Consider the following 13,956-nt stretch of genomic DNA (forward strand, 5'->3'; position numbering starts at 1 on the left):
GGTAGGTCTGAGTCCACCATCCGCCAACACCTGGGAGCCCAAGCCTAACCCACTTCATCTTGGGACACTGCACACATCACCACAGCCCTCCCCACGCAGTAGCACCTACTTTTTGACAACAGACAGGCTAGAAGCAGCTGCATCTCAGAGCAGGCATCCCAAAGACAGAAAGCCCACCCTTTCAGTCCCATCTTTGTAAGACACTACATCCATCTTGGGGCACCTCCACTATTATCCCGAGTTACCTTGGCTACTACCACCACCACCTGTAGTTGCAGTGGCATACACTAAGGGACACCAGAAGTGCCTGGAAGCCCAACATCAAGGTGAGGTACAGACAATCTGCACGGATACTACAAAAATATAGGGTACAATCTGTAATATCTCAGATCCACACTGCAAGAAAGGAAGACACAGACGACATGAAAAAACAAGGAAGGAAAGTGCCCCAAACAAACCAGGACACTATAATACCAGAACCCATGGACAGCTAAGTTGATAAAATATCAGAGAAGGAGTTTAGAAGGTTCATAATTAAAATTATCTGTGAATTAAAGAATGACCTAAATGAGCAAATACAGGCAAAAATTAATCACTCCAACAAAGATATAAGAAAGCAAATACTGGTTGCAAAAGATTACTTCAAGGGAGAGATAGAGACTCTGAAAAGAAACCAGTCAGGAATCCTTGAAATGAAGGATACAATAAATCAAATAAAAAACAACAGAAAGCATCACCAACAGACTAGATCACTTGGAAGAAAGAACATCAGATAATGAAGACAAAGTATACAACCAGGAAAATAAAGTTGATCACACAGTGAAGACAGTTAGAAACTATGAACAGAACATCCATGAATTATGGGACAGCATCAAAAGACCAATTGTAAGAGTAATTGGGATAAAGGAAGGCACAGAGTTTCAAATCAAAGGAATGCACAATCTCTTCAATGAGATAATATCAGAAAATTTCCCAAACATTAAGAATAAATTGGAATTCCAAATATAAAAGGCTTACAGGACACCAAATGTACAAAATTACAACAGATCTATACCAGGCATATTATAATAAAAATACCTAGCATGCAGAATAAGGATAGAATCTTAAAAGATGCAAGAGAAAAGAATTAGGTCACATATAGGGGGAGACCAATTTGTATTTCAGAAGACTTTTCAACCCAAATACTCAAAGCCAGAGATCATGGAACAACATATACCAAGCTCTGAAAGAAAATGGATACCAACCAAGAATATTTATTTGTTTGTTTGTTTGTTTATTATATATGACAGTGGAATGCATTACAATTCTTATTACACATATAGAGCACAATTTTTCATATCTCTGGTTGTTTACAAAGTATATTCACACCATTTCATGTCTTCATACCTCAAACAAGAATCCTATATACAGCAAAATTAAGCTTTAGGTTTGATGATGAAATAAAAATCCTCCATGACAAACAAAAGTTAAAAGATTTTACAACTAGAAAGCCTGCAATACAGAAAGAACATCCTCAGCAAAATATTCCACGAAGAGAAAATGAAAAACAATGATGAAAATCAGCAGAGGGAGGTATTACACTAAAGCAAAAATTAATCAGAGGAGAAACCAAGACATGTTAAATACCAAAAATTGTTTTAAAAGGCTGGGAATACAAATAATATTCAATAATATCACTGAATGTTAATGGCCAAAATCCACCAATCAAAAGACATATAGACTATCAGATTGGATCAAAAAAAAAAAAAAAAGCCAACAATATGCTACCTCCAGGAGACACATTACATAGGAAAACACATCCACAGGCTGAAGAAGAAAAGTTGGAAAAAATCATAACACTCACATGGACTACAGAATCAAGCAGATGTTTCCATTCTCATATCAAATAAAGTGGACTTCAAGCTAAAGTTAATCAAAAAAGATAAAGAAGGACACTACATACTGCTCAAAGGAACCATACACAAAAAAGACTTAACAATTACAAATACATGTTCCCCTATCAGTGGAGCATCTACATTCCTCAAACAAATTCTTCTCAAGTTCAAGATTCAAACAGACCAGAATACAATAATTTTGGGTGACTTTAACACATCTCTTTCATCACTGGATAGATCTTTCAAACAAAAGCTGAACAAAGAAACTACAGAACTTAATCATACAATCAATAACAGACTTAACTAACATCCTTCAATGAGCAAATACACTTTCTTCTCAGCAGCACATGGATCATTCTCTAAAATAGACCATATACTATGCCACAAAGCAACTCTTAGCAAATATAAAAAAGATCTGTATTCTATCAGATCATAATAAAATGAAATAAGAAATTAATGATAAAGTAAGAAATAAAATCTACTCCAACACCTGGAGACTAAATAATATGCTACTGAATGAACAATGGATTGCAGAAGATATCAAGGAGATTAAAAATTTTTTAGAGGTGAATAAGAACACAGATAGAACACATTGAAATCTCTGGGGCACTATGAAGGCAGTTCTAAGAGGAAAGTTGACTGCATGTAGTTCATTCCTTAAAAAAAATAAAAAGTCAACAAACCAATGACTTAACATTACATCTCAAAACACTAGAAAAAGAAGAACAAATCAACACCAAAAGCAGCAGAAGACAGGAAATAATTAAAATCAGAGCTGAAATAAATAAAATGGAAACAAAAGAAAACACTTGAAAAAAAACTGACAAAACAAAAAGTTGGTTCTTTGGAAAAGTAAATAAAATTGACAGACCCTTAGCCATGCTAACAAAGAGAAGGACGGAGAAAACTCAAATTACTAACATACATGATGAAAAAGGAAATATCACAAAAGACACTACAGAAACACAGAAGATAATTTGAAATTATTTTTGAAAACTTGTACTCTAATAAAATAGAAAATACTGAAGGCATCGACAAATTTCTACAGTCATATAATTTGCCCAAATTGAATCAGGATGATATACACAATTTATTTTTTAAAAGACATTATGAATCTTTATTTTATTCATTTATTTATATGTGGTGTTGAGAATCAAACAAGGTGCCTCAACATGCTAGGCATGCACTCTACCATTGAGCCTCAACCCCAGCCCAATATACACAATTAAAACAGATAAATTTCAAGCAATGAAACAGAAGATGCCTTCAGAAGTCTACCAATCAAGAAAAGCACAGGACCAGGTGGATACATAGCTGAGTTCTACAAGATCTTTAAAGAAGAACTAATACCAATACTCTTCAATTTATTTCAGGAACTAGAAAATGAGGCAGCAATTCCAAACTCATTCTACAAGGCCAATATCACCATGATTCCCAAACAAGGCAAAGACACATCAAAAAAAGAAAACTTCTGGGCTGGGGATGTGGCTCAAGCGGTAGTGCGCTCACTGGCATGCGTGCGGCCCGGGTTCGATCCTCAACACCACATACAAAAAAAAACAAAGATGTTGTGTCCGCCGAAAACTAAAAAATAAATATTAAAAATTCTCTCTCTCTCTTTCACTCTCTCTTTAAAAAAAAAAAAAAAAAAAAAAACTTCAGACCAATATCTCTAATGAACATAGATGTAAAAATTCTCAATAAAATTCTGGTGAATCGAATAAAAAAACATACCAAAAAGATATGTGTTGTGTACCACAATCAAGTAGGATTCAGCTCACGGATGCGAGGTTGGTTCAACATATGGAAATCAATAAATGTAATACATCACATCAATAGACTTAAAGATAACAATCATATAATCATCTCAATAGAAGCACTGCTTCATGTTCAAAACACTAGAAAAACTGGGGATAACAGGAACATATCTCAACATCGTAAAAGCTACCTATGCTAAGCACCAGGCCAACGTCATTCTAAATGGAGAAAAATTGAAAGCATTCCCTCTAAAAACTGGAACAAGACAGGGATGCCATCTTTCACCACTTCCATTTAACACAGTTATTGAAACACTGGCCAGAGCAATTAGACAAAAGAAATTAAAGAAATACAGATAGGTAAAGAACAACTCAAATTAGCACTATTTGTCCATGATATGACTCTATACCTATTAGACTCAAAAAAATTCAACCATAAAACTTCTAGAACTTCTAGGAAACTTCAGCAAAGTAGCAGAATACAAAATCAACATCCATAAATCAAATGCATTTATGTATATCAGTGACAAATCCTTTGAAAGGGAAATAAGGAAAACTACCCATTTACCATAGCATCAAAAAAATATAAAATACTTGGGATTCAACGTAATGAAACATGTGAAAGACCACTACAATAAAAACTACAGAACACTAAAGAAAGAAATTAAAGAAGACCTTAAAAGATGGAAAGATATACTTTGTTCTTGGGTAGGCAGAATTAATACTGTCAAAATGACCATACTACCAAAAGCAATATATAGATTTAATGCAATTCCAATCAAAATCCCAATGGCATTCCCCTTAGAAATAGAAAAAGCAGTCATGAAATTCATCTGGAAAAATAAGAGACCCAGAGTAGCTAAAGCAATCCTTAGCAAGAAGAGTGAAGCAGGTGGCATCACTATACTAGACCTGAAACTATACTACAGAGCAATAGTAACAAAAACAGCATGGTATTGACACAAAATAGACTGGTAGACCAATGGTACAGAATAGAGGACAAAAACATATATTGGAGAAAATATAGCCTCTTCAACAAATGGTGCTGGGAAAACTGGAAATCCACATGTAATAATCAATCAATGGGCTAAGGAACTTCTCAGAAGAAGATATACAATCAATCAACAAATATATGAAATAAATGTTCAACATCTCTAGCAATTAGAGAAATGCAAATCAAAACTACTCTAAGATTTCATCTCACTTCAGTCAGAATGGCAGCTATTAAGAATACAAACAATAGTAAGTGTTGTCGAGGATGTGGGGGAAAAGGCACACTCATACATTGCTGGTGGGACTACAAATTGGTGCAGCCAATATGGAAAGTAGTATAGAGAATCCTTGGAAAACTTGGAATTGAACCACCATTTGACCCAGCAACCCTACTCCTCGGTCTATACCCAAAGGACTTACAAACAGCATACTTCAGGGAAACAGCCACATAAATGTTTATAGCAGCACAATTCACAATAGCTAAACTGTGCAACCAACCTAGATGCTCTTCAGTAGATAAATGGATAAAGAAAATGTGATATATATACACAATGGAATATTTCTCAGCATTAAAAGAGAATAAAATCATGGCATTTGTAGGTAAATGGATGGAGCTGGAGAATATAATGCTAAGTGAAATTAGCCAATTCCAAAAAACCAAATGCCAAGTGATTTTTCTGATTTAAGCTGCTGATTCATAATATGCTTCAGGGAAGGTAAATGGGAGGATTAAATGAACTTTAGATAGGGCAAAGAGGAAAAGGGGAGGGAGGGGAAGGGAGAGGGGATATGGAATGTGATGGTATTCATTTCCTTACGTACATGTATGAAGACACAAAGGATGTGACTCTACTTTTTATACAATCAGAGATGTGAAAAATTGTGCTCTATAGTTGTAATATGAATTATAATGTATTCTGTTGTCATATATAACAAATTAAAATTTTTAAAAAAGAAAAAATGTTGTTAATAATAAAGAAGTTATTGAATGAATTAATAAGTGAATGAGATTAACACTTACCTTGTGGTCTTGATTATATCAGAAATCTTTAAGAATGTTTTTTAGAAGATATCATTTTACTTTATGATATATGAATTTGCATAATCCACAAAAATAATAAGTCATATAATCACTACAAAGTCAAGTTTTTGGATTCAAACATTCCAAGATATTCACTGGGGGCAGGAGGGTGCAGACAAATCTGACCATTCATAATTGATTTTCATCAGGTGTTATTCACTTCATGTGTCCTTATGAAAGTCAGGTGATGATAGACCCAGCCTGATTTTCTCTTAAAATTGGGAGCCATCTCACCACAAAGCCATGAGAAGATAATTTTGGCTTTACTATAAATTACTGCAAATTCTGAACTTGCTTGGAATGCCTGTCCGTGCCTTGAACTCACCCATGCCTGGGTCTCTCTGACCAGATAGCAGCCCTCTCTGAAACTTTAGTGACGCCTCACAAATCTTGGCCTTCCCTGGCCAGATAACGACCCTCTCTGAGGCTCTAATGACCTTCATAAATTCTGATGTCAGGGCCAGCAAAAATGTAAACTAGCCTTTGTGTTATACTCTTCATGTAACCCCCCTTTGTGTAACTTTCTGGGCTATAAAGATGGGCTGCAAGAAAGCTGCAAGGCTGTCTTGTTCCTGCGGTTTTTGTTGGGAGAGGCAGCCTGGCCGGTGGAAATAATAAGCTTGCTTTAATTTGATTTTAATTGGAGTCAGTGGTCTTTTCTTGCATCCTGGTCTAACAGTGACTGGAAGTTTCTACATTTTAAAGTAGAAATACACACTGATTGCAATACTCAATACTTGGGAGAGGTCTTTCAAACAACAAAGCTCAAATGCCTTAAAATGAAAAGGAACAGACTTCTCGAAGAAACGATTCAGGGGGGGAAAGAAAACAAAATTTCAAGGGGTAGGAAGAAAATTATGGTAATTTTGTTATTTCAGAAAGTTTTTTAATTAAAGGTTTGTTTGGATTCTAATAAAGTACTAAGTATGAATGTTACAAATTCACTTCTATAAAAGAGCAAAAGGCTATAACCTAATATTTGCTATAAGCACTAACCACAAGATTTGATAAATTATATCACACATGTCATATAATTACTGAAACTACATATATAATTCTGTTATACTAGATGAAATTCAAGTTGCCCTAAAATATACATAACCTCCCCATATCAAATGCCACAGAATACATGAAAATGTTATTATTGCTCAGTGATTCATCGTGCCAGCAAAAAAAAGTCAAATTGAGCCAGAGATGGATATCATTCTTGGATGTTCTGATAGCTACACAAAACAACTCTGCAGGCTAGACCCAGCCTGAAGGCTACATGTTCACTCCCCTTGGATGAGTGTTTCAGAAGGTGATCTGTGGCCTCTGCTTCTCATCTAGAGCACTCCTACTATAGAATTGATGAGAGATGACTTTTTCATAGAAGCTAAGTCATAAAGTAGCTTTTCCATAAACACTTTATATTCCTTCTTTTCTTGCAACCTGGAGCCTCTAGTAAGGTTTTTATGAAGCAACACTGTTTCTTCAAGCTGGAACATTTCATTAACTGACCTTTAAATCTTGCTATTCCATTAATAGATAGAAAAAATTAACTAGAGCAAAAGAGGAGACTAACAGCTGCTAAACCATGACCAATAAGTGCCAAATATGCAAACACTTCTTACTGAAAATCCTCTGCATGTTTGTTCTCTTCCCACTAAGTGGTGGTAAGCCCCAAAATACACAAATACACTCTTGGCTACAAGCATTTGCTGTCTCATTTCTACTCCTAAACACAGAAAAGTGAGAAAATCATTTTTAGAAATAATGACAGTATTCATCTTATTATTATCTCTGGCTATGATATAAGGAAGACAATGAAATTAAGTATTCCATTGTACATCCTGTTAGAAATGTTATGACTTGAGAGCTTGAATATAGGCACATGATCAGAGCAACACATTTCTATAATGTCTGAAGGAAAATTATGTTTTTAATTAATTGTACTGTTAACAATAGAAATAACATAAGTTTATGTTGTCATATATTTATAATTCAATGTGGAAATATTTATATTACAATCTTAATTACACAATGCTAGTCAATCTCAAATGGCAACTAGTAACATTCGCCATTCTGAATATAAACTAAGATGTACATGTATTTTAAAAACAAATTATTCTAAGACAAATCTCAAATACTATTAATAAGCAACCTAAAGCAGAGAATGGCAGTTGTCCTCCAAATATCTACTCTTTCTTATTATTACAGAATTCTGGTCAAAGGATATAAGTAGAATCATGGTTCGGACTTAGGGGAAAGCTCTTTAAAAGGGCAATAGATTTGGTTGGCTAATTCTGATTTGCACTGTTTTGCTATTAAAAAATAAAACTATCATGAGTAGAGCTCTTTGCTGAGTTCTAAGTCATTGCTACAAATTATCAAACCTCAGGGAGTCTATGGGAACCCTCATATTTGTAGCTAGCTCATCTGAAGTCAGGATGGTCCTGGGGAACCCAAATATGTTCAAATCTCTATGTAAAATGGAATTGCATCTACATACAGCCTATGTAAATCCGGCTGTATATTTTAAACCATCTCTTGAGTGCTTATATTCCCTAATATAATGTAAATACAATATAAGTACTGATTAGTCTGTATTGTTTAGGGGGGGAGAGCTTAAGTGTTCAGTAGAGACACAAGCTTTCCCCTCCCACCAAATATTTTGGATCCACAGTTCATTGAATCTGCTGATGCAAAACTCAGGATACCAAGAGCCAATCGTATATTCAATTTGGTAAATAAAATTTATAAAGTCGGGCTGGGATTGTGACTTAGTGGTAAAACACCTGCCTCACGCGTGTGAGGCACTGGGTTCAATTCTCAGTACCACATATAAATAAATGAATAAAATAAAGGTCCATCAAAAAAAACATTTAAAATAAAAAGTCATAAAGTCACTTGAATGAAAAAAATGAAACCTAGGCATAAATTGCTCATAGATAATATGAACATCACTTACCACTATTTAACAAGTATTCAAAACAAAAGTCAGAATTATTAAGTGCACAACACCAAAATAACTATTTTTAAAGAAGTTCAAAGCATTATGACTTGTGGGAGCTATGAAAAACAGAATTAACTTAAGATACTCCATGAAAATAATATGAAAAGAGTGTCCTACCTTTGTGATAAGAATTCGGTATTTGTCCAGCATTGCCTGGTTGTCATGGCAGCCCGCTAACAGCTGCCATACTTCTGCCCTCAATGCTTCGGGAACACCACTCTTCACCAAAGTGAGTAGCCCTTTCGGTCGTGCACCAAGGTTATTGTGCCTGAAGAAAGAAAACAAACCATTCATATTCCCTTTACCATTCCTGAACTGCTGTTGCTATGGAAAGTGTATTGACTAGTTTATATTAAAATTAGAGCCTGGACTTGGGCATGGTGGAGCACACCTGTAATCCCAATGACTTAATACAGGAGGATAACAAGTTCAAGGCCAGCCTCAGCAACTTAATGAAGCTGTCTCAAAACAAAAGAAAAGGGCTGGGCATGCAGCTCAGTGGTACAGCAGTCCTGAGGTGTTCAATTCTTAGTAACACAAAAGTGGGGTGGGGAGCATGAGCCTGGGTCAAGAGAAAAATGACCAGGCATGAAACAAGAGTAGTGTTCAAGCTCTATGATGTCTTTTGACTTTTGTTTTTGTTTTTGTCTAGTCTATCTTAGTTCCTGGTAAGCCATGTTATCCTACCTTAAGGGAAAGCTTTTTCTTCTTCTCATGTACTTTTTGAATCACCCCGTGAACTTATTCAGAATAATGAATGTTAGCTACATATTTCTTAGCAGCATTTCAAGGCATAAAGACAAATATTTGAATCCCCCGAGATGAATGTTTGGTAGGATGGCTAGTAGGCTATCAAGTGGATCACAGGCCTACCACATGCTGACTACACTCTTTTCTCTGAGGTCAGGTCCACTGCACCAAGCGCGAAAAGTATGCTCCACAGTATAGAAGGCATGAAATATACATAGTTTAGTTTCCTGTGACACCTACATTCTGACCCATATTCCCCTGGGAAGTCTATGTCTTGGTCACCTCTCTCGGAACTCTGTTTCAGCATGTGAAGGATCTTTCAGATTAAAAATTATCTAAAATGAACTTCTTGATAAGAATAGTTCATTATTTGCACTTTGGAATTTGTCTTGTTGCCTTATTTTAACTACAAGTGCTCCATAAAGGATGGAACTTACCCTTCCCTATAGGGACCAGAACCTATACAAGTCCACCTTGCCACAAGAACAACACACACTATGAGCATAACCCATTCTCAAGGGTGTTTAAAATCAGAACAAGGTGAATGTTTCTTGGCCTAAAATCCATGAACACATACAGGTATGATACTATGATAACCTGCCACCTGACAGGAAAGAGAATTATAGTTCCCAGTCTCATGTAATTCTATTACTCATCTTTTTCCCGGTGCCTAGCTTGAATCTAGAGCTACATTCTATGCTTTTTTGCTCAGATTTTACTCATCTCTTAGAGCTGACTCTGGTTCCACTATCTGGACTCCAAACTTGATGATGTATTCTGGTATGGCCTACTCCAAGCTCTGGCTTCAAGATTTAAGCCTGAGTCCGTATGTCTGCTTTCCAAAATTGGTGTCCCACCTACTTTTCTAGATTATGCACACTCTTTCTTTCATCTCTAGCACAGACCCCAGTTTTGGCATGCCCTTCCTCTGACACAATATGTTCAATGTTTTGTTTTGTTTTTTTTTCCTCACGCTGCCATGATCTGGATATCTTGGCAAAACCTATACTCATTTCCATAACTTCAACGAATTCAAATAAACTTGTCGAATCAGTATTTAAATAAATCATCAGATTTATACCCATTCTGCTTTCAGCTAGCTAAACTTTTGCGTTGTTGGATCAGAGAACCCAAGCTGATAATACAGATGGCCTTAAATCAACTCAAAGTAAAAAGAGGCAGGGTTTACATGATTTAACATTATTAAAGAACATAACTATACTAAGTGACAAAAACAGGTCTCAAAATAGTACAGAGGAATGATTTTAAATACAGTATTTTGAAACCTGCTTTTAAACATGCACAGGAAAAGAATATGGAACAGTATACTCGAAAAAGATATTTTGAAGATCTGTAACAGAATTAAAAGAGAAAGAGTCCCATTTATATTCCTATGGCGCCTGAAGTATGTGCAATGAGCTTAAATAATTTCATCATCAAAAAACAATAATGATTTAAATTCTTTAGATTTCTCTTATGGATTTAAATTAAAATATTACTTCAGATAATTTGTAAAAACATGATAATTAAATCTAATTGACAAAATATGTTAAGTAGAAGAGTGTTAATTACTCTTTTCAAGAGTTAAAGCTGAGAAAACCATTTGACACCTAGAACTTTCTTCCACCTGACTTTTCTTTTTATCCAATTAAATTTGAGATGACCAAAGAATATTATGTCACAAGAGCACCAGGATCAGTGATGAAATGATCTTTTGTAACTTAAGGTTTGGCTCTAATCATATTTTGGATAAGAAAAACATATGGTGTGATGGACACTGAATTTCTATACTCGAGGTACAGAAAATTGAATTAATTAAAGCAATAATACACAAAGGGATAAGCTCATTTTCTCTAAATTGAAAGGCAAAATGATTTGAATTATCATATAAGGATTCAATATAATTAAATAAAACATTTGCTACATGATGTATGTAGTTCAAAAGTCATCACTGAATCTACAGCTACTAAAACTCCAATTAATACCTCTAGGTACAAGAAATCTTCATTCAATTCCACATAAATCTCATGTTGTTTCCTACCCTTCAACATGGAATCTCTCAAAAGAGTCATATACTCATTCATTTCTATTTCTTCTCCCCAAACTCAGTTTAATGTGGCTTCTCCCTTTTTCTCTTTGAAAAGTTTTCACTAAAGTAATCTAGACCTCCCTCCATGCCACTAAATTCAGGGGATATGTTCAGTCCATTCACTGTTGACCACTCTTACTAGTAACCTTGGCCTCAGTGACAAAGCACTCCTTCTTTATGCCCATCATGAAATCCTCCATGTCTCTTAGGTGTCCCCAGCTCCTTCACCACTCTGCCCCCAGTGATCTAACACTTTCGCTCTCACATTATCACTTCTGCACAGGGATTCTGAGCTCCAGAAGATTCAAAGCACCTTAATACCAGCATGTCATAGTCTGAACTTACATGCTTCTCCCAAAACCTGGTTGCTTTCCAAAATGTCATAACCTCAGCAATTGTCACCACAATCCAATGAGAAGACTTGGATGTGCAGAATTTATATACATAACTTAAGAAATGTTACAGTAGATGATTTTTGTAAGATCTCCCCTGACAAATGTTCTCCCTCTTTCTTCACTATACTGAAACTCCAATCTTTTATAAAGCCACCCATTACTATTATATGGTCTGTTCTTAAGTTTTCTTTTCTATATTTTCCTTATTTTTTCTGGTGATTTAAAATTAGTATTAAATATTTTCCTTTGTAGCTTTTGGAGTATCATTAAATACACGAATTCTAATTTTTGTCTATAACAGTTTTGCTTTATTTTAATAGACTCATTTAGTTGTGTTAGAATAAATTCAAAATATTTTCAGCTACATTTCATTTAAAAGATCACTGAGAATACAGGCTGTCTCTCCACTTAAAAGAAAATTTCCTCAAAGCACAATAGGTAGGCCCCTGTACAAGTGCTTTACCTTAACAAATTACAAAACTATCTTCATATAAATGCCACCTTTTATTGCTGAGACTTTGAAAATTTCTAAATCTAATGAATACTAATGTTTTAAAGAGAAATTCTGAGAGCAATTTTTTAAACTACCAATCTTTGTTTAACAGACATAAATTTTCCTAGGTTAGGCAAGTTTTACACTTTTCATTTCCATTGTCATGACTCAAATAAATGGAAAAACATTTCAAATGGAAAAGATGCAGCAAGTTTTCTAAAGGCCAATGAGTTTGACATAGACCTATCAACCATGTGACTCCCTCCCAACTAGCTTCTCTGTAAACCAGTTTTCCTCCTTTCTCAAAATTACCTCACTAAAAAAATAATCAGGAGCAATCTTAGTTTCAAAACCTTTTTCATATTATCTCTCTTTTGATAACTACTGAAGTTGGGTGGTTGGCACTTGAGGATTTATTGGGTTTTTTTCACATTTGTTGACATGTAGGTTTGCAATGTTTATAGAAGCATGTATCAATTATATCTCAATTTTTTGTTTACTGGTCATGAAACTGTCATCCTCATGATCTCTTTAAAATTATGACTAGAAGTTTTAAGTATTGCTTGGGCAAGGGTATCCGTTTCCTAGTCTATTGACTCTCTCACTAGTACTTCTAATGTGCCTATAAAAATTGATCCAGCTACATACCTACCCAACTTTACACATTGACTGTGGGACCTTGACTAAGTTATCCATTTCCTGATATTTCCTGTTATTATGCATTTTCATACTCAATATCTAATATAGGTTTGCCTTGGTTTTCTCACCTCTAAAATATAGATAATAATAATACCTACTTTAGAGTGCTATTGTGATGACTAAATGAAATAACTCATGTAAAGTGCTTAAAATAGTACCTGACACATCGTAAGTATTTTACTCAGTGATTTTATAGCCATGTCTCACCTTTCCTCCTGTTGCAATCACCTATCTGTGCTCCTGGGTATAACCGTTCCATTAGTCAACAAAATTCACCTCTTCTTCCCTGTTTATCAACTATTCTTGCAACTGTCATCTTCCTCTGACATCATCAACTTTTCTCTCTCCTAGACCATTTCTAACATGCAAACATGTTATATTGCCCATGTCAATTTTTAATGACTTCTAAACCCTCATCTGATTCCTAAGGTGTTCCCAATTTTTACTATCACTTTATAGCAAAACTACTCAAGAGCTATCTATATCTACAGATTCCTCTTCCTCTTTGGCACAACTGGGCTTTCACTCCCACCTCTCTATTGAAGCTGTTCTTACCAAAGACACCAGTGACATCCAAAGTGCTGAATTCGGTGGAATTCTATGGCTTCATGTAAACTGAACTATCATCACTTAATTACTACTTCCTTAATCAACTTAGTTCACCTGGTTTCTATTTTGGTCCTCCTATCTCACTGACCTGCTTTCTGCATGATCTTTGACATCTTTCCAACTTCCCAACACTGGGGTGGTCAAGGGTTCAGTCCCTGTATGACTTTGCTATCTATACTCACTAAGAAATCTCACACCTTCTTCTCTAATAACTTTTAAAA

The 13,956-nt window shown here is 35.1% G+C and overlaps 1 protein-coding gene across 4 annotated transcripts in view; it reads right to left on the reverse strand.

The window, feature by feature from the left end:
- Positions 1–13,956, reverse strand: part of Rabgap1l (RAB GTPase activating protein 1 like) — a 612,968-nt gene that overhangs the window by 420,180 nt on the left and 178,832 nt on the right. For all 4 annotated transcript variants that reach the window (XM_076872863.2, XM_076872862.2, XM_076872861.2 and 1 more), the window contains exon 13: positions 8,818–8,968. In XM_076872863.2, coding sequence (XP_076728978.2) covers positions 8,818–8,968 — 151 coding nt within the window. The remainder of the gene's footprint in view (positions 1–8,817; positions 8,969–13,956) is intronic.

Source organism: Callospermophilus lateralis, chromosome 13 (genome assembly GCF_048772815.1).
Source record: "Callospermophilus lateralis isolate mCalLat2 chromosome 13, mCalLat2.hap1, whole genome shotgun sequence".
Taxonomy (NCBI): domain Eukaryota; kingdom Metazoa; phylum Chordata; class Mammalia; order Rodentia; family Sciuridae; genus Callospermophilus; species Callospermophilus lateralis.